This window comes from Neovison vison, chromosome 2 (genome assembly GCF_020171115.1).
Source record: "Neovison vison isolate M4711 chromosome 2, ASM_NN_V1, whole genome shotgun sequence".
NCBI classification, from domain to species: Eukaryota; Metazoa; Chordata; class Mammalia; order Carnivora; family Mustelidae; genus Neogale; species Neogale vison.
In genome coordinates, this window is record NC_058092.1 from 208,424,386 (window position 1) to 208,451,781 (window position 27,396).

The 27,396-nt window shown below is 40.8% G+C and overlaps 1 protein-coding gene across 4 annotated transcripts in view; it reads left to right on the forward strand.

Annotated features, from left to right (window-relative positions):
* The first annotated feature begins 219 nt into the window (after positions 1-219).
* Positions 220-27,396, forward strand: part of ENTPD1 (ectonucleoside triphosphate diphosphohydrolase 1) — a 97,504-nt gene continuing 70,327 nt past the window's right edge. For 2 of the 4 annotated variants that reach the window (XM_044240208.1, XM_044240209.1), the window contains exon 1: positions 2,688-3,498. In XM_044240208.1, the coding sequence (XP_044096143.1) occupies positions 3,483-3,498 (16 nt within the window). In that variant the 5' untranslated portion in view covers positions 2,688-3,482. Of the gene's footprint in view, positions 274-2,684; positions 3,499-27,396 lie in introns of those variants that run through there. The other 2 variants (XM_044240210.1, XM_044240207.1) reach the window with 2 other exon arrangements.

Consider the following 27,396-nt stretch of genomic DNA (forward strand, 5'->3'; position numbering starts at 1 on the left):
AAAGATGATGGAACAGAGGGAGCAAGATAAGGGAAATAGTGGGAAAGAAAGTCAGAGAGATAGTGAGGAGAAGGGCTGACAGGGCCTCATAGGCTGTTGGAAGAACTTTTGATTAGCTTGGAGTAGATGGGAGCCATTGGAGGATTTTGAACAGAGGAATGACATCATCTTTTGTTTTAACTGAATCACTGTGGGTGCTGGGCTGAGAATGGACTGAACAGGGTTTAAAGCAGAATCAGGAGCCCCAGAGAGAAGGCCATCACAGTAAACCAGGTGAGAGGTGAGGTGGCTCTGGTCAGTGTGGTAGTGGAGGTGATGAGAAGGAGTCAGGATCAGGATATAGTTTGAAAATGGAATCCACAGAATTTGCTAAATGATTGGACTTGGGACTGTGAGAAAAGAGAATTCAATGTGACACCAAGCTTTAGGGACTGAGTTGTAAATGAAATAATAAAACATCATAATAATATGAATGGCGACTCTTCTGTGGTTCAGTGCTATGTTTAGGGGGTGGCGGTGAAAAGAGAGGTCAGGCCAAGCACCACAGAGGACTAGACACTTATGCAAAGTCATGAAGAATATGTGGGAGGACCAGGTGAAAAAGAGGGGAAAGAACATTCTGAGCAGAGGGAGCAACAGAGGACGTAGGAGGCTGAAGTTTGGAAAAGGCTGTCTTGTGTCAGTACAATTTGTGTTGAGTCTAGACTCCTGAAAGGACGGTGGGTTTGGAATGATTATTTGATTTTGGAACATAGGGATCTGGCAGGAAATGAGTCTAGAGAGGCAGAGGGGAACCGTACATATTCTACGGTAAGAACTTGAATTTTGTTTTATGGATGATAAGGAGATTAGAACTTTCTAAGCTTGGGAATGACATTATCAGGTAGACACTTCACAAAGATCATCTGGGCAGTTCAGTGAGAGAGACTGGAGGTATAAAAAAATGAAACATCCATCATTTTAAGAATTTATCAACGATCCTTTTATCATTAACAGAAAGGTAAATATCTTCACCCCTTTCGAAGAACTCCCTCTGTCCTTCTGAGTGCCATTTTTATTTTCTACTATTACAAATAATGGTAACATGAATAATGATGATTTTTTTTTTTTTTGGTTCAGAAATAGGGTTTATTTTTTAAGATAAATTTTCAGGCCTTTAAAAAGACACACAAAAATCCCATCTGTTTTGTAATTATTCTTGGATGAATGAAAGGCAATATTTACTTAACTACATAGTGTTTTCATATGCCAAGGAGGGTGTGAACACCAGACAGTATGTTTTAACTGTAGCACAGAACATGTTACCAGAAGAAACATTTGACATTTAGTCAAAAAGTTCTCATAATTTGAGGTGGAGGCTAAAACCATGTTTCTATTACTGTATATTCAATTTGGTGAACTTCAAATCTTTACGAGGTGCTAGTTACTATAATGAGATTTTACCTCTTCTGGTTGAACCAGAAGTTGGGTGCTTAACTCTTGATAGCTTCTCTCTCTGTGATGTCATTGTAAGAGAAATGAGTCAATTGTCAAAGTAACCTTTGGTCAGCTGTATGATGTCCAAGTAGAACATGGTAAGGGTTGCTTTGAATTTTATTTTATTTCATTTTTTATTATTTTGAATTTTATTTTTGTTTGAAATAGAGAACTATTGCCACAGCCCCCGGTATGGGGCTCTCTTTGACATGTTCGTGTTTGTTGTTTGTTTCTCCCACCTAAGCCCTTATCTGCAATGATCTTCCATTTGATCATTCTTTCTCCTAGCTTTGGTGGTCTGTTTTCCATTTTGTAGTTCACAGGGTATTTTGGGGACATGCTGTTTTTCAAATTTTTCTCTAAAACAATGATGACAAGACAGTCATAAACCTATAAAAATTGTTGATTTTTACAAATATCTCATTATCTTACTTATTACAATAGGACAAATATCAAACCAATGTTCTTTGTTAGTGATGGAATCTAAACTGGCTCTAGAGAAGGCATCCATTGGATTTTTCATTTAACATAATTAATTGTTAGTATAAATGCAAAATCCTGCAACTATGAACCACTTAGTAAGATAAAAGAAGAGTTTTCTTGTACAGACTCAGATTTATTAAAACACCAAACATTTATTGAGCACATACACTGTGCCGGTCACCATGCAATAGATGTCTGAAACTGAAAAGTCTGCCCCTGCCTTTCTTAAAGTCTCATGGAGAATATATTTTCTATATAGAGTCAAAAACAATTTGTAATAGTCACTAATTTAATGGTTTATATGAAGAAAAATGTCTTACGGTATAACTGGCTTTTGATACAAGTTCTCATGTTAGAGAGGTGGTGTACAAAAAGCATGAAGTAGGAATCAGAAACCGTACCTACACCCGTGCTCTGCTATTTATTCATCGATTCAGCCATTTATCAAACATTTATTGAGAGCCTACGCTGTGGAGCAACTGTATTGGGTGCCAGCGAGCAAGGTAGCAAAGAAGAGAGAACATGCAGCTCCCTGCTCCCATGCTCCCTCTCTGTGAACATGAGCAGATGGCTTAAAATTTCCTCACCTCTAAACTTGGTTAGACTAGAGGTCTTCGGTCTCTTTCCAAATCTAAAATGCTAAGGTTTGTTATAGCCTCGTGCAGGGAGAATCTGCCCAAGGGGCTTTGGGTCTTGAGCACTTACCTTCCTCTGGGAGGGCTGTCTTGTCCTAATTTCAAAATAACATTGAACATACACAGTTTGAAAATGTTTTGCTCGGCCTCTCGTCTGCATTTGGGTCATCTTGGCAAAGGCTGGGTGTGGCAATTCATGCTCCTAAGACTTCAGAGGTAGGAGGTTAAAGTTTGGAAAAAGTGGACGACTTGCTCAGTACAGGTGGACGGCTGCTCCCCGCCGCAGCCTCCTCGGCCTTCCCACCAATAACACAGGCTCCTCCCGCCACAGCGTCCATCTGCGACAGGACCTGCTGCTCTTCGGCTCTCAGTGAGCCTCGAAAAAGGGATTGCTCATCAGAGGACCAGCGGGGATCCGCTTTCAGGGGCGGGAAGGACTGTTCTTGAGTTTTCCAGTGGGTATCAGAAAACAAGCTTCCTGTTATCTGGTTTCAAAACTGCAATGAGTAAATAGCTTTTTTGCTTGCAGCCAAGATACGTATCTCAAGGAGAAAAATGGATTTCTGTAGCAAAGAGAGAGGGAAAGCGAGCTACTTGAACATACATTGCTGTAAGAACACGAAAAATTACCACCCGCACAACTCCTCGTGGTCTTTAGGGAAATGAGCAGCTGCACTCAGCCAATCTCTTCTTTCCAGTGGAGTCAATGAAAGAGACATAGGGTTTGAGGTTCCTTCCGAAACGGGGCCGGCTAATTTAGCCCCTCCCCTGAGCCCGAGGGTCTGTTATATCTCGGTTCCTTGTGTACCTCTCTCACTGAGACCGACCACAGCAAGCAGAGGCTGAAAAAATAAAGAGCAAAGAGGAAGAAAACAAAGGCCGCCAGTTATGGAAGATAGAAAGGGTAAGAGCAAATTGATTTGATCTGAATCCTTATGAACCAAAAAAAAAAAAAAAAAAAAAAAGAGGAGAAAAAAAAAAAAACCCTCCAGAAAAAGCCCAGACCAAAAGCAAGTACTTGAAAGACCAAGAGGCATAAATCCCCAAATGAACTTTCCCACCCTCTCCTTCCGAGAGGAGGCAGAGAAAGAACTTTGGGAAACTTTTTAGGAAGCAAAGCCTGGGGTGGTTTAGTCAGGGGTGGCTCTTGAGCAAGCTGGAGGGGCTCATGAATATTCACGAGCAATTTGCATGCAGATCTGGTGTTTTAGCGGCAAATGACTTCTTCCGTCCCTTTGCAGTTTAAGAAGTAGCTGCCTCATTTGTAGTCCAGAGTCATCTTGCTTCGGGTCTGTACCTCAGTGAGTTTGCTTGAAGATGCTGGGCTCAGCGTGTAGGAGATTTGTTTTGTTCTCGAATTTCCTGCGTGCTTTCCTGTTGTGAAATTAGCGAAGTCTTCTCTGCCAGGACTTAGAGAAGTTAATGTGGCAAGAGGCTGTCACAACAGGACCCGGGAGTACGTCTTGCAAAAGACTAAATGTTTCTGGGATTGTGTGAATGTGTATGGGAGCGGGGGAGAGGAGTGAAGGGTTGGAGGGATGAACAGTTTTATCTTGAAAAAGCAAGGCATATCTGAGTGACTATATTTAGATTGTGCCTAAAAACTATAAGAGCGGCCTGGCTTTCCAGATGGTGTGCAGTCTCTGTCTTTTACCTCTTTTGGGCATTTTCTGCCACCGCGGAGAGCCAGCTGCTTGCCAGCCCATGGGAGCCAGGAGGAGTCTCCGCAGCGGTGTGGCTGTGTAGGGTTGCAAACCCTCCTCTTCATCATCTCTAATTTCTGATATTCCCCACATGTTTTTATCACATAGCACGCAGAGCAAAGGGATGAGTAGCCTACAGATTCTTAATAATGATGGCAGTTGTAGCTGTTAATGTTTACCAGGTCTCTACTCCCTGCGGAGAGCTCTTCTAAGCACATTACCCATATTATTTATTCCTTTTATTCCTTGAACCAGCTTAAGAGGTGAGTGTTATCATTATCATTCTCATTTTCCAGGTGGTGGAGTTGATACAATGTGAGAATGGCTTGCCCCAGGATCTCATGGTTAGTGAGTGGTGAATGTGGATGCAGGTAGTTGGACACAGGGTCCGTGGGCCTTTCTCTCTGTACCCCCACATTGTTACTCCATCTGAAGGCTCCCGCTTCGGCCCTGACGTGGTTGATTCTGGATTTCAAAGCCTTGAAGCTATGGGGGAAATGACACCTGAAATCTCAAGTCTGAGAAGGAATTTGTGCTTTGCTGTCAGTTCCCATTCATTTTTCTCATGTGGGGCTCATGGCCATTTTCTATGGGAGAGTCCAGGTATTGTCATTTTTACCCTCTTACCAAAGGTAGAGACTTGGGCTAGGAGGGGTTCAGTGACAGTAATCACACAGACCAGGAATCCCCTGCCTCTGGTTTCTCTTCAAACCTGCAGAGTGAAGTGAGCCCAGTCATCTCTGAACTTCTGTCCCTACCCCCAGCCACTTTCAGTTCCCCAAGTGACCTTGCTCCCCCCCCCCCCCGACTGTTGCATGGCACTTGCCTCTGCCCCAGAGAGGCTTGTCTGGCCTTCTCCTTCCCCTTCAGTCTGGAGCCAAGCTGCCTAGGGTTGAATCCCAGCTCTACTATTTACTAACTGGGTGCCTCAGTTTTTTCATCTGTAAAATGAGGAGAATAATAATATCTACCTCATAAGGTTATTATAAGGACTGAATAAGGGATTCATGCAAAATTCTCAGAACAGGATCTGATGCATAATGTATATGCTCAGTAAATGTTAGCTGCTGCATTCATTCCTTCAGGCTTCGTCCTGGTTGTTATTCCCTGCATTAAGCTTCCTCTAACCCTTCGAACCTTAGATTAGCCCCTGTCTAGGATGTTTCTTCAACACCTCACAGCTTACACCTAAACTGTTGCTTGCCACACTCATCCACATTCCTGCCCTCTGTGTTGCTTACCCTGACAATAATTTCTTTATCCACCTTTGGATCGGCAGCATCTAATACAATGTTTAGCACATAATGGGAACTCAACAAATATTTAATAAACTAAGTATTATTATTTTAGTTGATGTTTATCCAAGAATCAGGAGGCTGGCTTAAAGGGGGACCTGTGACTCTTCTGGTTATTGTGTGTGGCGCTGTGAGCAGCAGAGTCCCCCATGACACCCTGTGAGAGGGGGGGCGGAAAGGCCTGCAAGCAACTAGCGCAGGTGCAGGTGCAGGAAGGTTATGGAGACGGCGGAGCTGCACATCAGCCTGAAGAACTAGGATGAACACTTCTCAGACACTGTCAGGCTTAACTCTCTTCCCCACCCAAGTTCTCCGTATGTCTTGGGGGACTGGCAGCACTGTGTTGAGAGGCCAAGGCTGTGGATATTCCCTGCCTGGACAGGAAGGTGATGAAGAAACTCAACAAGGATAAAAAAAATAATCAAGAAGCTGTCCAAGAAGTATGATGCCTTTTTGGCTTCAGAATCTCTGATCGAGCAGATCCCACAAATCCTGGGTCCAGGCTTGAATAAGGCTGGCGAGTTCCCTTCCTTGCTGATGCAGAGGGAGAACAGAGTGACCGAATGGATGAAGTGAAGTCCACAATCAAATTCCAGACGAAGAAGGTGCTGTGTCTGGCAGTGGCCACTGGCCCATGAAGATAACACATGATGAGCTCGTGTACGACATCTACTCAGCAGTCAGTTTCCTGGTGTCATTGCTCAAGAAGAACTGGCAGAGCATCTGGGCTTTATACATCAAGAGCATCATTGGCAATTCCTAGCATCTGTATTAAGGCACCGTTTAATAAACATTAGTGCTATCAAAACAAACAAAGAACTAAAAGGGGATCTATGAATTTGCAATAGAGTTCCTACTGGTACATACTGTTCTTTTATGTGCTCTACTAAGACATCCCTCTAAGTGAATACACTGAGAAATGAGATGCCTCCCTTCTAGGTGGGTGAGCTTTGGAGCTGATGTGGCCCCCCGCGCCAGAGAACCCAGTTCAGCGGGTCCAGTTCTGGCAGAACTTCAGCCCCCACTCCCCGTTCAGCCAGGGGCCAAACTGCAGATTTCAGATGCTTCCTAGTTCAACCTTGCTATCTCTGAACAGAACGTTTGGTTCCAGAAATAGTGCCTCCCCAACCCCATCAAAGAGCAACCTTAGAGTCTGAGACAATATTCTCTGGTAATAGAAGAGAAATATACACTGCAGAACATTAAATTTATATAAAGAACATTAAATTTGTTTCCAGCACCCTCCCTTTCCTCTTCCTGGCATACCTTCAAAGCAATCCGACAAATATTATTGTGTGTCTACCATTATGTCCCTATGCCAGATGTGTGGGATATAAACAGTTTGCTCACAGTCTAGTGAGGAAGACAGATATATATACAACCGACTCTAATTGAAACCAGACTCTGTGAAGTGCTAATAATAATAGCTAACATTGATTATTATGAGCCAGGCGCTGTCTCACATAAACTTCAGGACAAATCTGTGATATAGGTTTCTGCATCTTATAGCTGTAGAGAGAATGACTCAACCAAGGTCACAGAGCCAGCATAATAGGGGGAATTTATTTTATTCAAGTGTAATTAACATACAGTGTCATATTAGTTTCAGGTGTACAATATAATGATTTAACAAGTATCTTTTAAAGATTATTTATTTATTTATTTGACAGACAGAGATCACAAGTAGGCAGAGAGGCAGGCAGAGAGAGAGAGAGAGAGAGAGAGAGAGAGGAGGAAGTAGGCTCCCTGCTGAGCAGAGAGCCCAACACGGAGCTCAATCCCAGGACCCAGGGATCATGACCTGAGCCGAAGGCAGAGGCTTTAACCCACTGAGCCACCCAGGCGCCCCTTAACAATTCTCTTTTTAAAAAGATTTTATTTAGGGTGCCTGGGTGGCTCAGTGGGTTAAAACCTCTGCTTTCGTCTCAGGTCATGAATTCAGGGTCCTACGTCGGACTCTCTGCTCAGAGGGGAGACTGTTTCCCTTCCTCTCTCTCTGCCTGCCTCTCTGCCTATTTGTGATCTCTGTCTGTCAAATAAATAAGTAAAATCTTTTTAAAAAATTATTTATTTATTTTTAGAGGCAGGGAGCGGAGGGGGAGGGAGAAGGACAAGCAAACTCTGCGCTAAATACGGAGCTTGACATGGGGCTCCATCTCACGACTCTGAGATCATGACCTGAGCCAAAATCAAGACCCAGATGCTTAACAGGCTGAGCCACCCAGGTGCCCCAACAATTCAACAATTCTGTACAGTACTTAGTGCTCATTATAATAAGTATATTCTCGATTCCCGTCACCTATTTCACCTTCCTCCTACCCACCTCTCTTCTGGCAACTACCAGTTTGTTCTTTGTATTTAAGAGTCTATTTTTGTTTGTTTTTTTTCTTTGTTTCTTTGTTTTATTTCTTCAATTCCACATGAGTGACATCAGATGGCATTTGTCTTTCTCTGACTGACTTATTTCATAACATTATACCCTCTGGATCCATCTATGGTCTTACAAACAGCCAGGTGTTATTCTTTATTCTTTTTTATGATTGAGCAGAATTCCATTGAATATGTATACCACCTCTTCTTTTTTTCTTTTTTTAAGGACGCTCCACAGCCAGTGCAGGGCTTGAACTCACAACCCTGAGATCAAGAGTTGCATGCTTCACCAGGCTGAGCCAGCCGGGCACCCCTGCCACTTCTTTATCCATTCATCTATCAGTGGATGCTTGGGTTGCTTCCATAGCTTCGTTATTTGAAATACTGCTGTAATAAATACAAGGGAGCATATACTTTTTAAATTAGTTTTTTTGTTTTCTTGGGTAAATACTCAGGAGTGGAATTATTAGGTCAGATGGTGGTTCTATTTTTATTTTTTTGAGGAAACTCCATACTGTTTTCCACAGTGGCTGTGCCAGCTTGCATTCCCACCAATAGTGCATGAGGATTTCTTTTTCTCTACATCATCCCCAACACTTATTATTTCTTGTGTTTTTGATTTTAGCTAATCTGACAGGTGTGAGGTGATATCTCATTGTGGTTTTGATTTGCTTTTCTCGCTGATGATGAGTGATGTTGAGCAACTTTTCATGTGTCTTTTGGCCATCTGTATGTCTTCTTTTGAAAAAAATGCCTATTCATGTCCTCTGTCCATTTTTTAATTGGATTATTTAGGGTTTTTTGGTGTTGAGTTTTATAAATTCTTTATATATTTTGCGTATTAACCCCATGTCAGATATGTCATTTGCAAATATCTTCTCCCATTCAGTAGGTTGTCTTTATGTTTTCTTGATGGTTTCCCTTGCTGTGCAAAAAAAAAAGATTTTTATTTTGGTATAGCATCGGTAGTTTAATATTGCTTTTGTTTCCTTTGCCAGAGGAGACATATCTAGAAAACTATTTCTAAGGCTGATGTCAAAGAAATTACTGCTTGTGTTTTCTTTTAGGAATTTTATGGTTTCAAGTATTACATATAGGTCTTCAATGTATTTTTGGTTTGTTTTTGTGTATAGTGGAAGAAAGTAGTCCAGTTTCATTCTTTTGCATGTGGCTGTCCAGTTTTCCCAGTATCATTTGTTGAAGAGACCCTGTTTTTTTCCATTAGTCATCATTGCCTCCTTTGTTGTATATCAATTGACCGTAAAAGTGTGAGTTTGTTTCTGGGCTCTTTATTCTATTCTGTTGATCTATGTGTTTATTTCTGTGCCAGTACCATACTGTTTATAGTACCACAACTTTGTAGTATATCTTGAAATCTGAGATTGTGATACCTCAGTTTTATTTTTCAAGATTGCTTTGGGTATTTGGGGTCTTTTGTGGCTTCATACAGATTTTAGGATTATTTGTTACAGTTCTGTGAAAAATACTTTTGGTGATTGCATTAGATCTATAAATCTGGGTAGTGTGGATGTTTTAACAATATTGGTTTCCCAATCCATGAGTGTCGGATATCCTTCCATTTGCTTGTGTCATCTTCAGTTTCCTCTGTCAATGTTTTATAGTTTTCAGGTTGAAGGTTTTTTGCCTCCTTGGTTAAGTTTATTTCTGGGTATCATATTCTTTTTGGTGCAATTTTAAGTGGGATTGTTTTCTTATTTTCTCTTTAAGTTATTACATTATTAGTGTATAAAAAGGCAACAGACATGTGTATATTAATTTTATATCTTGCAACTAACCTGAATTCATTTATCAGTTCTAGTTGTTTTTTTGGTAGAGTTGTTACAGTTTTCTATATATAGTATGATGTCATCTGCAAATAGTGAAAGTTTTCCTTCTTCCTTACCAGTTTGGATGCCTTTATTTTCTATTTCTTTCTGATTGCTGTGGTCAGGACTTCCAGTACTATGATGAATAAAAGTATTCATTTATTTGTCTTGTTCCTGATATTGGAGGAAAATCTTTCAGTTTTTTACCATTATGATGTTAGCTGTGGTTTCTTTTATATATGGCCTTTGTCATGTTGAGGTATGTTTTCTCTAAACCTACTTTAAAAAAAAAGATTTTATTTATTTATTTGACAGAAAGAGATCACAAGTAGGCAGAGAGGCAGGCAGAGAGGAGGAGGAAGCACGCTCCCCGCTGAGCAGAGAGCCCGATGCGGGGATCTATTCCAGGACCCCGGATCATGACCCAAGCCCAAGGCAGAGGCTTTAACCCACTGAGCCACTCAGGCGCCCCATCTCTAAACGTACTTTGTTGTGTTTTTATCATGAATGGATTTTGTACTTTGTCAAATGCTTTTTCTGTGTCTGTTGAAATGATCATATGATTTTTATCCCTTCTTTTGTTAATGTGATGTATCATGTTGGTTGATTTCCAAATATTCATTCTTGCATCCTTAAAATAAATACCACTTAATTGTGGTGAATGATTTTTTAAATGTATTGTTGGATTTGGTTTGCTAATATTTATTGAGGATTTTTACATCTATGCTCATCAGAGTTATTGCCCTGTAGTTCTCTTTGTCTGTAGTGTCTTCATCTGGTTTTGGTATTAGGGTAATGCTGGTCTTATAGAATGCATTTGGAATATTTCCTTCAGTAGAGAAGAAATCTAGACCCACATATTTATGCTACAAAGCCTGGATTCCTAATGAATAAATTCTCTTACACCCCTAAGAGCTATAATAGAAGTCTAAAGAAAATGGTTCAAGAAACAGAATAGGGAGTGATGATTTCTGGGAAAACTTCTCAAAGGATGGGAACTTCATTTGGATCTAGAAAAATGAGTAGTCTGATGCACAACAAGCTCCTATCAAGTCCCAGCAGAGCTTAAAGACCTTTTTGCTCTCTTTTACCAAGACTACAGCCTATATTTAAAAGTAAAAAGCTCTTTTACCTTTTTTAAGTTCCAAGCAGAAAACCTGTTTTCATGTCCATCCTAGAGATTTGAAGGCAGAAGTCCAAAGTGTAGGGTTGGGATTACCTGCCATGTAATTTAATAAACCTTTGCAAAGTAATCAACTACATTTTAAATGATTTCCTTAATCATGGTTGTCTTCCATGGTCATTAGGCACATGTGATAAAGAGGTTTTACAAATGATGGTGATTGATCCTACTTTTACTTGGCTATACCACATTTCAAGAGTATTTTCTTCTTTGTGTTGTCTTTTTGGTTGCCTTTCACTTTAAAACCAGTGATTGTGCCTAGGGGCATTAACATTAAATTCCACCTGCCATGGGGTTGAGCAGTGCTGGGCTCAAGCCTGTGCAGGGTGAAGGTGAGGCCCGAGGAAAATCATATAGGGCCTGTTCTTTGTAAGTCTTTGGAAGGAGAATGGGAAGCCCTTGTGGTAAAGAATCCTCAAACCTCTTGATGGTTTGATGGAAGCACAGAAGAGCAGAGGCACTAGCTGTGTCTTGGTGAATGAATGTATGTAATTCTAATGTACATGTGCTACATTGGGAATCTTGTTAAGATGCATATTCTGATCCAGTAGCCCTGGGGGTGGGGCTTGGGATCCTGCATGTCTAACAAGCTCCCAGATGATGGTAATCGTCACATTTCAATTAGCTGTATTATCGGATCACAGCATGCCTTAGTCTCAGGACTTATTTTGGTACCAATGACCAACCCTTACATTATTTTCAGTTCAAGGGGAGAAAAAAGAGACATGGCTTATTTTTATTGTGGCTTATTAGTTATTTTATTGTGACTTATAATATTATTATTATTTAATGTGGCTTTTATTGTTGCTTATTGTGGTCTATTTTTATTGTGGCTTATTAGAAAAGTGGGGGGCAGGATGGAAAGTTATGAATATGGAAGGAAGGTGAAGTAGATGCAGAGAAGTAGTAATCCAATGTTAGGAAAGAGAAAAATAGGTGAGATGAAGTTCTCAGATGACTTCTGAGGCAGCTGAGCCATGAGTGGCTACCTAACTTTAGGAAGTACGGAATGGGTGTAAGTGAGAATGACCACGCCTTTCTCTTCCAACTAACCATGGTAGGCCAGGATGCCAGAATCAGGCCCTGGGTCAGGTTGGCAGGGTTTAAGAGGTGGGGTCAGAACTGCTGAACCATAAAATTGAAACAATATTTCTTAAGTGGCTAAAGAAAGACTCAGACACATGCACAAAAAGACATCTGAAGCAATGTGTCATCAGCAAAATAAATTTTTAGGCTTTGTGCTGAAAAGGCAGAATAGGGAGGGACCTAACCAACGCTTGTTTCCTGTGAACAAGATTAGTTAACAGAAATTAATAGTGCAGTGCTCACATATTGTAATTATTATAATATTGTAAAAATGTTGCTGATACCATCATTTGCTTAACGTTTTCTCTTTATTGCTTTATTTTGGTGAGCTTAGAAAGATTTCTTTCATAGAAATAGAGCTTTTTCGTAGATTTACTTTCTTTTTCTTCTTTTTTGGTCAGTATGGTAACCAAGGCTGCAAAGATTACAGCTTCTAATCCCTAGCTAGAATTCATGTATGTTATCTTATATTGAAAAAAAATCTTGGCGGGTGTGATGACATTAAGGATCTTGAACTGGGGAGATTAGCCTGAATTATCGAGATGGGCCCTAAATGCAATCACAAATGTCTTTGTAAGAGGGAGGGAGTGGGAGATTTGACACACAGGGCAATGTAACCACTGAAGCAAGATGCTACTCTGCTGGCTTTGAATATGGGGGAGGGGGCCACAAACCAAGGAATGCATGGAAAGTAGTTTAGAAAAGGATAGAAAAGAAATAGCGGCCCTGTCAACACCTTGATTTCAGCCCAGCGTAACTGATTTTAGACCTGTAGAGCTGTAGTAAGACAGTAAATGTGTATTTTGCTTTAAGCCACCAAGTTTGTGGTAATTTGTTATGGCAGCCATAGGAAACTAGTGCTTTATGTTTTTAATAAATGGAGATGGTGGTAGCTTTAGTTAATCTACAGGTTTAGTGTGTATTGGGCCACCTCCTGCTCTTTTTTTTTTTTAATTTTTTTTTATTTAAAGATTTTATTTATTTATTTGACAGAGAGAAATCACAAGTAGATGGAGAGGCAGGCAGAGAGAGAGAGGGAAGCAGGCTCCCTGCTGAGCAGAGAGCCCGATGTGGGACTCGATCCCAGGACCCTGAGATCATGACCCGAGCCGAAGGCAGCGGCTTAACCCACTGAGCCACCCAGGTGCCCCTCACCTCCTGCTCTTAACAGCTGTTAACTCAGTTCTCAAATAAGTGTTTGAGATTCGTACTGTTTACTGTCCCTGTCTTACAAATGAGAAACTGAAGAAGGAGTGGTTAAGTGACTTACCTAAAGTCTCTCCATTAGTAAGTGTTGAAGTTGAGATTTGAGCCCAGAGTTGTTGACCTTATTATTATTTGAGATATAATTCACCCACTTAAAATCTACTTTTCCATGTTTTGGGGGGGGATATTCACAGAATGATGCACTCATCACCACTATCAATTTTAGAACATTTATCATCCCAAAAAGAAACCCTATATTCATTAGCAGTCACTTCTATTCCTTCCTTATGCACCATTTCTTCTCCACAGCCCCTGGCAAACACCAGTCTACTTTCTGCTATAGTTTTGCCTATTCTGAACGTTTCATATCACATATTCCACTGTATTGATAAACTACATTTTATCCATTCAGCAGTTGATGGATATTTGGGGTGTTTCTACTTTTTGACATTATAAATAATGCTACTCTGAGCACTCAGGTACTAGTTTTTGTGTGGACCTATGTTCTTAATTTCTCTTGGATATATACCTGGAAATGGAATTGGTGGGTCATATGTCTATGCTTACCCATTTGAGGAACTGACAGACTCTTTCCCAAAGTAGCTGCATCATTTTACATTCCCACCAGTAGTGTATAACCATCTTACCTAAACCTTTTAAAATTGATCTTTGATTATAGTCATCCCCTTGAGTGTGAAGAGGTATCTCATGGCCTAGATTTGCATTTCCTTGATGGCTAATGATTGTGAACATCTATTCACGTGTTTAACGGGTATTTGTATATCTTCTTTGGAGAAGAAACCTTTGCCTAATCCTGTCATGAAGACTTGCACTTACTTTTTTTTCAAACAGTTTTGTAGTTTTAGCCCTTGCATCTAGGTCTTTGATCCATTTTGAGTAATTTTTCCATGTGGGTATGAGTAGGGGCCCAACTTCATGTGAATATCCAGTTGTCCCAGTACCATTTGTTGGAAAGACTGTTCTTTTTCCTCAGTGAATTTTCTTGGGATCTTTTTGAAAATCAACTGACTATAAATGTGAGGACTCTCAGCTTTATTCTGTTGATTTGTATGTCCATCTCTGTGTCAGGTCCACACTCTTTTTTTTTTAGGTCCACACTGTCTTGATTACTTTAACTTTGTAGTAAGTTTTGAAATCAGTAAGTGTGAGTCTTTCAGTTCTGTTTCTTTTTCAAGATTGTTTTTACTATTTTGGGTCCCTTGAATTTCCTTATGAATTTTAGGATCAGCTTGTCAATTTCTGCAAAGAAATCAGCTGGAATTTTCATTTTATTTTCCATGTGTCCTCTTATTAAATCCAAGTTGAGTCTGTTTTCATGCAGGAATTTTAATATAGTAGTTCACATTTATTTTACTTGCCATTCTTGTTTTATTCTCCCTCGTGTTTAATGTTTTCTCATATTATGCTTTTTGAAGTACAGACTCTGCACTTTTGCTTATTTGCTTTTATCTATATTTTTATCTGTGGCTATCTGAAAAGAAGAACATTCCTGAGCTTAAGTTTATCTTCATATCAAAGTAAAAACCACTGTGTCATGAAAGAGAAGTGTTTAAGAGCTTTTGCTTCCCTGGGTCCTTTTTTCTTATTTTAATTATTTAATCTGATAATATTAATAATTTCAATAGTGAAAACTCTATTAGTCATTTATTTCATAGGTGTTTCTTTTTATTTAGATATTAATAATTATACTCATCCTTCCATATATTTAATTGGTTTCAATATAGATCTTTCCTCACTATGCCTTTAAATCCCATCCTTGAGTTTTTTTTTTTTTTTAAGATTTTATTTATTTATTTGACAGAGAGAGATCACAAGTAGGCAGAGAGGCAGGCAGAGAGAGAGAGGAGGAAGCAGGCTCCCTGCTGAGCAGAGAGCCCGATGTGGGACTCGATCCCAGGACCCTGAGATCATGACCTGAGCCGAAGGCAGCGGCTTAACCCACTGAGCCACCCAGGCGCCCATCCTTGAGTTTTTAATTTTGCTTCTCTTCACAGTCTAGTAGGCATACCAAATAACTTTTTTTAGCAAGGGCATCCATGTGGTAGGAGAGTGACAACTTGTCTAAATACAGAAATCTTATCCCCCTCAAGTAATTGGAGATAGTCCTCCATTGTCTTGAGATGTCTGATGCTGAAAAGAAGTCTGACAGCTGTTTTTCAGCCCAAACTTTTTTCTGTTCTCTCTTCCTGACATTTATACTTCTTAAAGTAAGATAACTGAGTATAGACTTCCTTTCATAGATTTTGCCTAGCATGTGGTAAACCCTCTTGATTTCCAAATTCAAGACTTCTTTAGGAGCAAGAAATATTTCTCTTGTCATATCTGTGATCAGCGTTACTGCTTTGTTCATTTTTTCCTTCAAGGACTTATTATTTGGTTCTCTAATCTCTGAACACCATCTACCTTTCCCTCTCCCCCCCTTCATTTGTATCATTTGTATTTGTATTCATTTGTATCATTTGTATTTGTATTCATTTGTATTTCTTTGTATCCTGAGAATATTTTCCTGAGATTGTGTTCTATATCACTATTTCAATTATCCTTAATTATCTCCCATATAAACTTTCATTCAACTGCAATGTTTTTGGTTACTATGAAATCTTTTATCTTAGTCCATTCTCTTCTCATAGCAACAATCTCTTGCAGCTAACTAAAAAATAAACAAAGAGAATTTCTTTCTCTTTCCTGCGTCATATCTACTTTAGAGACAAGCTTTTCCTTCTTTATTCTATTTAGTGCAAAATTTATTTAGCCTAAGGCCTTACCCTTAAAAAAAAAAAGGAGATTCCTTTTGTATGTATGTACAAATGAATGTGTGTATTTTTCACTTATTCTAAAAAGAATTTAAAGACGTGTTAGGGGAAATTGATCCAGTCCAATGTTAGAGATGCTTGGAATGCCTGGTCTACACTTGGCTCCATCAGATTCCCTTTGGATCCTGGAAGAATGCAGTCACAAAGTGCTAGATCCCCTTTTATGTGTGGGAAGATATTTCAATCCTTTAGCCAAAATAAGCTCACTCAGATCCAGGGTAGAAGTCAAAAGTCCTTTTGCCATATAGTCATGTTTGAGAGGATAGTCTCCAGTTGTCAGAATTCTCCCAATATTGTTGTCCAGACATCCAGGAAGGACCCATCTCAGGACCCATTTTCTTGCTCTTATCCCTCCCTCACTGAGAGCAAATTTATGTTGTGGTGGAGAGTGAGCTGAGTAATGCCTTTTTATGGAGATCAATTCTAAGGTCTCTTTATATTCATGATAGACATATGGCTGCCAACTCAAAGATGCAAAAATGAACTCAAACAAACAAAACAAAGCAAGACAAAACAACACACCTGGGGCTTCCCAAAGAATTCCCCCTGTCTCTCCCATCACACTCTGCTGTTCTTCTCCCATAGTGCCCATTTGTTTTTCCAAGTTAATGGGTCTTGGGAGGGCCAGCTAAGGCCTCTGCTTACTTATCCCATTATGCTGCCATGTCTCAGAAGAGATGATCCTGATGCAGGCTCCCTGTTGAGCAGGGAGCAGGACCCTGGGATCATGACCTGAGATAAGGCAGATGCTTAAACTGACAGAGCCACCCAGGTGCCCTATTAGTATCATGTTTTAATTCTAATGCATTTGCATTTCATTTGGGGGGAAAACTCATTTCTTTTAGGGAGTAGAGATTTTCACAAGAATGAGAGAGTGTGGCAAAATATTTTCACTTATGTTACCATCATGCTCATGGTCATAATACTTGGCTTTGTAAGATCACCTTGACAGTAGTCTAGGCAATGAAATGAAGTTGGTGAACATTGGGGGAGACTTGTATTGGGTTTCTGCCATAGTTTAGTAGGTGAGAAATGATGGGGATTTTACTAAGGCATTGATGGTGCAAGGTGTGAGGGCAGGGGAAGGATGTGAGGAGCTAGATTTAGACAATATTTCTGAAGTAGAGTCTGAAGTAGAGGGCTAGGTGGTTTGTTGAGAGAAAAGGAGAGGGAGATATCAAGACTTATCCTAATATTTAAATTTGAATAATTGGGTTAATAAATGTTTATAAAGGAAGGCTGGGAAGGGGGAAGGAGAGTAGATTTGGTAGGGGAAGAAAGAGATAACAAGTTCATCCTGGCACATGCTAAACACGTGATGTTTTTGACATCAAGGCAGACATATTCGGTTGGTTGCTGGAAATTTGGATTTAGAGCTTGAAGAGATCTGGCTGAAATCCAGAGATAACGAGAGTTGGAGCTGGAGCATGGAATCAGCGGTTGAAAGTATGGACATGAATAAATCTCCCAAGACGGGGCGCCTGGGTGTCTCAGTGGGTTAAAGCCTCTGCCTTCGGCTCAGGTCATGATCCCAGGGTCCTGGAATCCGGTCCCACATCAGGCTTTCTGCTCAGCAGGGAGTCTGCTTCTCTTCCTCTCTCTCTGCCTGTCTCTCTGCCTACTTGTGATCTTTGTCTGTCAAATAAATAAATAAAATCTTAAAAAAAAAATAAATCTCCCAGGAAAGAGTCGAGGATTAAGAATTGGATTAAGAAGAGGATTAAGAATTGGACCTCAGAAACACCAACAGTAACAAAGGGATGGGAAGAGAAAGGATTTAAGAAAAGAGATTCAGAATTTCTTCTGGTATTTGTGCTTACACTGCTAATTTAGATGTTTTCTGTTACTTATTTTGATAGCTGAATACCTTGTTTTCTTACATTCCTGCAGGGTGCCCTCTCCACACCATCCCTGTAGAGTGATATTGCAAGTTTTGTTTAAATGAATATCCAATGTTTCCTCTAGCAGACTAGGTAAGCATTGTTAGTGCCTTAGATTTTCTTTTCCTATATGATTTTTTATTTTTACTGGCATAATAAGGCCTCATTTCTCTATCTGTTTAGTTTTGTCTCTATATTACTAATTCTTTTTGCAATCCCTTTGATATAATTTCCTACATAGTCAATAATTTTTCTTTTTGTCCTTCTTTTCTTGTCTGTTCCTTTTTTAAAACCTCCTTTCTGAATCTGCTGTCCCATCCTTATCTAAGCTGGTTGCTCTCCTGGACTGCTGAATAGCTGTACTCCTGGGCTTCCCCTGACCTTTCTCTTGTGTTGATTCTCCGTTTGTACTACATCTCTTCCTTTTCCTAGGTTCACTACCTCATTTGGGTGGAGCACATCCTTCAGTAACTTCCTGAGAAAAGGTGCATTGGAGTAAAAATGTTGAGGCCTTTGTGTCTTTTGGATTTTTGAAGTCTGATGCTATTCTATTCCGAATTATTTTATGTCACTTGTTATTCCCACCCCATTCTCTGTTTTCTAGGAAGTATTTAGGATTTTTTCTTTATCCCTTAGGTACTAAACATGTATGGTGATGTACTTTGGTGTGTGTTTATTTTCATCTGTTGTGTTGGGCACTTAGCCCCTCCCATCTGGCAACTCAGATCCTTCAGTTCTGGAAATTTTCTCATGTGGTTTCTTGGATAATTTCCTTTCCATGGTTTTCTCTGATCATTCTTCCTGGGAGGTATATGAGTCAGATGCTGTCTTTCTTGTATTAATAATTTAATTTCTTGTGTTTTGTCCCCATACTCTTTGACAGCTGACTCTATCCTCTAGGACATTTTCTCAACTTTATCTTTCAAATTTCAAAGAAATTTGTTAATTTCTTTTTTTGGTTATTATAAATGTTTAAATATCTAAAAACTGGTTTTTATTTTCTCATGTTTAATTTAAATAAAACTGTACACACTTTTAGTCTCATAGATGCCATATTCTCTCATCTCTATGAGGACAGTAATTGGAGGTTTCTTCTCTGTTTTCTCTGGGTTTGTCTGTTTTCATTTCAGTCTTCCTGTTGAAAGAAGACTTTTCCCATATATTGTTTTTATCTTCACATTCTTCTGTCAGGTTGATATTATTTTCATTTTATGGTTAATGTGTCTTAGAGAGCATATCATTGTTTTATTTTTCTTACAATGGATGTCTGAAAAAGTTACCACAAATCAGCCAAATCCACAGTCCAGCTTCTTGATCAAAGTTGCATTCTCTCTTGAGTCCTAAAGTTTCTTCTTATCTTCCTATACTTTACTTTTCCCAACCCCCAGAGACAGTTGGTTTACTATATTAGACAGCACTGTTTGAAAGATTTGTTCTTTTTAAAGTTTAATGGAAATATTTCTTCTTCCCTGCATCTTCCTTCCTTCTTTTTTTTTTTTTTTAAAGATTTTATTTATTTGACAGAAGAGATCACAAGTAGGCAGTGAGGCAGGCAGAGAGAGGGAGGGGGAAGCAGGCTCCTGCTGAGCAGAAAGTCTGATGTGGGGCTCGATCCCAGAGATCATGACCTGAACAGAAGGCAGAGGCTTAACCCACTGAGCCATCCAGGTGCCCCTGCATCTTCCTTCTGCCATTCGCGATAGTTCTTCCCTCTGAGCCATAGAGATGGACAGTTCTGAATCCCTCAGATAATATCCTTTCAAATCCCTTTGAAAGGATATTATCAAGACTCTTCCATATCTGCCATCCCCCAGCTGAAGAGGCCTTGGCTTTCCTACTGTATTTCACTGTTTTGTCAAGCTCCCATTGGCTAACATTTTTAGAAAGCTCCTGGCTGTCAAGGCCTCACTTTAAGTGCACTGTCTATAACTTAATACAGATTCCAGATGTACTTTAAAGCCTGAACCTTGAGTGGGGGTACTGTCACTTTATTAATGTGTCTTTTTTAATTTAATTTTTATTTTTTTATTAATTTTTAATTTTTTATAAACATATATTTTTATCCCCCTGGGTACAGGTATGTGAATTGCCAGGTTTACACACTTCACAGCACTCCTCATAACACATACCCTCCCCAATGTCCATAACCCCACCCCCCTTCTCCCAAACCCTCTCCCCCCAGCAACCCTCAGTTTGTTTTGTGAGATTAAGAGTCACTTATGGTTTGTCTCCCTCCCAATCCCATCTTATTTCATTTATTCTTCTCCTACCCCCTTCACCCCCCATGTTGCATCTCCACTTCCTCATATCAGGGAGATCATATGATAGTTGTCTTTCTCCACTTGACTTATTTCGCTAAGCATTAAAAAAAGATTTTATTTCTTAATTTGACAGAGAGACACAGAGGGAACATAAGCAAGGGGAGCGGGAGTGGGAGAACAGGCTTCTGGCAGAGCAGGGAGCCCAGTGCAGGGCTCCATCCTAGGCCCTGGGGATCATGACACGAGCCAAAGGCAGATGCTTAATGACTGAGCCACCAAGGTACCCCTGACTTTCTCATTTTAAAGCTGAAGAAGTGAGGCCAATGCCATATGACTTGGAGGACCAATGGTGTGATGTGGTCCTAGAAACACCAGGCTAAAGGCTGACAGTGCTAGAGAATTAAAGTGCACACATTATATCTTGTGCTAATTATAGCAAATATTATTGAATGGAAATATTTAATATAAGCTACTGAGGTGTATTACATCTTTCCTTTCTTTTAACAGAGCATGCCAAGCATAAAAAGTTTTATCTGAGGGGCACCACAGTGGCTCAGTCAGTTAATCGTCTACCTTCACCTCAGGTTGTGATTCCAGAGTCCTGGAATGAGAGCCCCGGGGTTCCCTGCTGAGTGGGAAGTCTGCTTCTCCCTCTGCCCCTCCCCACCTCCCTCTCTTGCCCTGGCTTGTGTTTTCTCTCACACTCCTCTGTCTGAAAGAAATAAAATCTTTATAAATAAATAAATAAAAGTTTTATTTGATAGGTCAAGATGATGACACTGACATTCTGAACATTAATCTTATAGTTTTTTTAAGAGCAGGGATTAGGTATTATTCATATCTACATATCCAGTATCAAGCACATTCCAGACAATTAATTGTTACTCAAATCAGTGCAGGTATGAATATATGAATGAGTACATAATGAATGGATAAATGAAATTATAAAATAGCAGTGACTATTAAAGTTTTTAGGCCTATTTGCCCCTATACTAAATCTTAAACAGACTCTTTGCTTTATGAGCTCATATGTTTGCTCTTTGTACTATTTTTCATTCATTCATTCCTCACAGTTAGTGTATGAAATGGAACATCCATAGATAGGAGATGTGCCTCAAGCTCTCTGTAGATGGGGGAGAGTAAAAGGAAGTTGTCCTAGGTAGTCCAGATCATTGCATCCAAGGGAGACAAACAAACTCATGTTTGATCCAGGCCATGGTTATAGTCAAGGGCTTTGATCCAAGGTGTGGGGTATAGCTGCAGGGGCATCTGGGAAGTACATTCTTGTCTGTTGCCAAGTCATTGGGCAGGAGGTCTGTCTGAGAGTCACTAGAAGTTGAATTCAGATCCTACATGACAGGAGTGGACTGAAACCAGTAGAGGAGGTCACACCAATTTGGTCAACATTTGTGGTCTGACTCTAGTCCTAGAGTGGAGATGAAACAAGGACCAGGACCTGGATAGTCAGACAGACTCTTATACTCTTAAATGGATGGATTTAGCTAAGGTTTTCCCAGATTCTCCCAAAAGTGGGGTTAAATTCCTTCCAGGACGCTTGATCCAAGGCATGGAAGCAATCATAGATTTTCACATGCTGTAGGAATTAGGTAGAGTTGATCGTCAGGAGATAAACCTGTAATGTCTTCACCAGAGCAAGGCAAAGCTAGACAGGCACAAAGAGAGACAAATTACTGATAGAAGTTCTGTGAGTAGGAATTTCTTTCTCTGCTTTCAAACTTCTGCCCTCCAGTTTGTTAATGTCTCCCTCAGAACACACTGCTCTGAATGGAAGATAGTACTGCAGAGAGATTGCCACGAAGGCATTGATTTGCAGTGGTCCGTAAAGGACTTAACATTGTGCTAGGCCCTATGCTAAGTGCTTGACTTTCATTATCTCATTTATCCCTACAATACTTTTTGCCCTCATCAAGCTATAGAGCAAAAATGTTTCTGTCTTTTCTATCACTCCCAAAAAGTTCCCTCATGATTCATACTTACTTGTTTACTTTTTGTTGATTCCTTGAATGAAGAACTGGAAATCACTGTGGGCGGTACATTCCCTTTCCGCATAGAAACTGTTATCTTTGTTTTCTCACTTCTCCAAATGGGCCTGTCAACCCTATCACCTCAAATAACCTGACCTAGTCCTGGTCACCTGTGCCTCACACATACACACTCCCTTAGACTTGAACTCACAGCAAGCCACCCCATCACTATCTTGGACTGTTGGAATGACCTGGAAACCCTGGAAGTAAGATGTTGACAAACTGGGTGAATGGGTATGTCCAGAATGGGAAAGGATTCAGAAACCATGTCGTATAAGGAAGCAGTGACATGAATGTGGCTGGTACTAAATGGTAGTTCTAAAAAAAATGGGAAACTTGCTCCTGGTCCATTAGGAAGGTTAGCCAAAGTATTTTAAGAGACTATCCAATATTGGAGAAAGGATCATTAAAGGGCCATTTGGGAGAAGTCATAAGTCTTAGGACAGGCAGTCATGGGCAGTGAGGCTGTAAAGGAAGGAGTGAGAACTTCCCCTGTTGCCTTAGTGACTACATCCTACATTAGTTCATCTCAGCTCTTCCTGTTTTCCCTTTTATCCCCCACAGTCATTCCATTATTTTGTCTGTTTATGAAACTGGTGCTCTAAAGCTCTAGGTCTGTTTTCTTGACTCCTCGTCTTCTGTATCACCAATTCTGCAGTTTCAGGATTCTTGGATGATAGTGCAGATGGTGAGGTGGAGGCATAAAGAATATCTAGGACAAAAAGGCAAGAGACTGGAAGTAGAAGGCTTGGTTGAATTGGATATGTGGCCGCGGACAGGTCCAGCGAGTTCCTTGCTCTTTAGCTTCAGCTTTCACGTACCTGTAAAATGGGATTGTGTGTATGTGCACGTGCGTGCGCGCGCGTGCATGTGTGTGTCCTCTGTGTCCTAGGGAGTTTCTCTGAAGACCAAAAAGAGAGGGGACATAACTCTGCTTGCAAACTGTTGTTGAGACCATCGAAACGTGAAGTTTTCTATCATTGTTGCTATGGTGACACTACCACTTGCAGGATCTCCTTTAAATTAGAAACCCTTTAAGCCACAGTGAAGTGTGTAGTGGGGCATTACTATGATGGAGTCATAAATGGAGACTTTATCCATGATTCTGAAAGGTCTTCCACTCCAAAGTCACATGAGAACAGAAAGCAAAGCTTGCTTGTTAATTGGTTTCAAGTTCTGTCACCTTCAAACGGATGTTTCTGGGAGTCCTTGGGTGGTCCATCAACCTGGCATTTCAAAGGAAGGAAGCTAAATCCTGATAAGACCTCAGAGCAAATAGACACTCTGCTATTGCCTTTCTAAAAAGGAAAACAGATTCTACTTGTTTGGGTGCATGTGAGCATATATGTATGTACCTGCTTGTTCGAATCCTTCTCTCCCATGCCTTCCTTTGCTTGTTCCATTTTAAAGGTAGAATAATCTGATACCCCAGCTTTTATATAATCTTCTACTTTAGGACTCTGACAGCATTCCTCGACATTTTGCCTAAGTAGCATTACAACTTCTTTATTTCACAGGTATGCATAAAAAAACAATATCCTTTTACATTCTTCATGGCATTTTGATGGTAGGAAAAATATCTGAGCTTATTTTAGGGGAAATCACAGGACAGAAAGAATAACAAATATTTGTGGTTGCCTTGGGAACTCAGCTTCTAGATATTACTGAGTATGAAAAGCAGGAACAAATTTGGAGCTGGGGCAGTTGGTGACCCAGCAGAACAGCTGGAGGCCCTGAAAGAAAGGTGGAAAGAAGTAAATCTGTATAAAAAAACCGGTGTGTAATCATTTTTGTCTGCTTCTGATTACTATATTCTGCCTCCTGAGGGAGGAATGTGATGGGATGCTTAATAAACCAAATGATTTTCTTGGGGTGTGTGTGTGTGTGTGTGTGTGTGTGTGTGTGAAGATCAGGGTAGTAATTTGACCTTCTGCCAAATTGTCCTCATAAGACAGGGTTTCAAAGGGAAGACAATGAAGCCAGGAAATCCAGTTTTTTATACTCCTGGATCTTCTTGGAACAGCCTTGTATTGTGACATTACAGCATCAGCTGCTCACGGATACAAGTTCCTCAGCTTTCACGTACACACAGACTTTATGGGGGCACTAAAAATGTCCTATGTGGCTTCTTGCCAGCGTTTCCAGTACTGACACTTACCAGCAGCTTGTTGCTCTGGCCACCCACAAGACAGGGGGATTTCTGTGAGCTCAGATGTCTCTTGTAGACAGTGGGCCTAAGGAAAGAGTGTGAAGACCTGGAAGAAGATTCTGGCTTCATTCCCTAGTCACTCCAAGGCGTTGGTGGACCCAGGACATGGAAGTTCTGTACTTGTATGGCCTTCAGAGTTGCACACTGCATTTGACTTGCTGTTATGCCAGAAAACATTTGAGGTACACCCCAAACACTCAGGGCTTGTTGAAAGCACCCTTAGGCCCAATACTCCTTCCCCTGGAGTTGCCAGGCACTGAAGGAGGGGAAGAGTTACTGGTTGGGGAAAGAAGTAAAGCTGGAGGTCATAGTGGAGGTAGGATCCAAGCATCAGAGCCTGCAATGCTCCAAGGCTCTCACCACTCCATTCCAACAGGCCAAGATAGTGATGGGGAGGCTTGCTGTGAGTTTAAGCCCCAGGGAGTGTGTATGTGTGAGGCACAGGTGACAAGGACTGGGTTAAGCTATTTGAGGTGATAGGGGTTGACAGGCCCATTCGGAGAAGTCAGAAAACAAAGGTAACAGCTTCTATTGCCGCCTAGCACTGGTGGGGCCCCTCTGCTGAGGGCATCACATGACAAGCGTGACTAGACAGCTGCTTTGGAAGTCAACCCCTCTGATCACTGTTCCATTGCCAGAACTTATTTCTTCTTTGATTCTGTACTCGGTCTGTATCTCCCTTTTCTTGTCACAAATTGCATTCAAGAGAGTCTCTTGTTCCACTGGTCTCCCAAGAAAAAGATGCAGAGGTCAATGTTCAAGCATTTGGATGAACCAATCTTCCAATCCTAGTTCTGCTCTTACTAGCTGTATCTCTGCAGGCAGATAATTTCTCTGAATCAGCGTTCCAACCAGTATAATGCAATTAATATTGTATTGGTTTGTCAAGAGGATTAAAGGAGGTAATCAAGCCCAACTCTGGCTTTGGTTTAAGCCACAATTGCTGGAGCAATCTGTTGTGGCCAAGATCTTGAGGTCACAGGACATATGAAATGCAGCCATAAAACCCAACCAACACAGAAACTTAAGAGGCAGAAACTACCTGTGGTGACATTCTTAGAAGATGACTATGTAAAATGGCCACACTTGACGGAAGGAAGTAGTAGGTGGGTAGGTGGGGGAGGGTAGGGGAAAGTAAAAAAGGGAAGAGTTATATGAGTGTCGGTTCCTCCTAATAACTAAGAGCATAGCATTCCCAGCATCAGACACGCTTGTGTCCACATCTCAGCTCTGCACTTACTGTGTGACCATGAGCCCATTACTAAACATTCTGAGCCCCAGGTTCCTCAAATGCAAACTGGGCTAATGATCTCTACAGCATTGTAAGGATTTCACGGATAATGCATGTAGTGTTTAGCACCCTGTCTGGTACCCAGCAAGCACATGACAGATGATGACTGTGAGGATGACAGCTTATCTGGTCTAGAGTCTTGGGGTGCTGCTCTTTCTACCCAAGCAGTCAGGGAGGAGACAATGTGGGTCCCTGGTAAAACTGGGTGCTGGTAAAGTAGATGTGGTATCTGAGAGTTTCATTTATGGGCCTCTCTTCCACCTCCTGAGCCTTATGTTCTTGCAAACTGTGGCTCAGTGCCCTTTGTTCCAACTCACCCCAAGGGACAGTATGCCCCCTGTCCCTTCCCATATTGCCTCCAAACACCTGTTCTTTCTGTGCAGCTTTGCCACAGCCAGGTTTGGGGAACATTTCATTTTAAGGTGTGGAGAACCACACAACTCCCTTCTACTTTTAAGGCCACCAGAATGTTGCTTCTTTACTCCCCTGGAAGGGAAATCAGTGAGAAGCTGTGGAGTAGAGGGTACTTTGAGCCCCAGGACTTGCATATTGCCCTGAAAGGAGCCTGAAAGACAAGCCTAGAGGAAGGACAGGATCAGCAGTGGAGGAAACAGGTGTGGGTTTCGCCAACCTCCCTACAGCATCCCCCTTCTTTGCCTGAGAAGGTGAACCCTGATTCTAGAACCCAAGCTGATGTTGCTCCCCAAGGAATAGGGTGACTCAGGACTGAGAGTCACCAAGCTAGGTTCAGTCCTTGATTTGGTTCCCAGCACCCACAGTCAGCAGCAAAACCTGGCTCCTAAAACAGCAAATTTAGTGGGGAAAAGTATCAGCAAATACTGAAGTGACAGGAATCGTCTCATCCTAGACTTTTCTAAAATGAGGAAAAGAAGAATCCTGGAAATCTAGGAAATTTAAAAAATTTCCAACACCATTTATAGCTGTAAAAAAAAAAAAAGAAAGAAAGAAAGAGAAAAGAAAAGAGAAAGAGAAAGCCTCTGAGGACACCTGGGTGTTTCAGTTTGTTAAGCGTCTGCCTTCTGCTCAGGTCATGATTATGGGGTCCTGGGATTGAGCCCCATGACAAAAACTGGGATCCCTGCTCAGTGGGGATCCTTTGCTCCTCCTCCTACACACCCTCCCCCCAATGTGTGTGCTCTCTCTTCTCTTTCTCTCTCAATTAAAAAAATAAAATCTTATAAAAAAGGAAAGGAAAAAAAGAAAGAAACGCCTCTGGTTACTTGGGTATTGCACATTTGCATATCTGATTTTCTACATTGATTAAAAATGAAGTTTTGGCCTTGCAAACTATAATCATCATTATCCTAATAATCATAATCATTGGATTTATGTTCATATAGCCAGTTTCATACAAATTATTCAATCCTTTTAGCAGCCCCATCAAGTCAGTATTACTGTTAATCCTCCTTTTATAGTTGAGGAAGCAAACGCTGAGGATGTGACTTACTCAAGATCTAGGTGTTGCTTTGCTGTTGCTTCTCCATTTAGGTAATGAGCTACCATCATTAGAATGATGCACGGAAAGGTCTCAGGCTATGGATTTTACCCCTTCTAATGTGAAGCATAATAAGCTGCATTAATTTTCAGGAAAA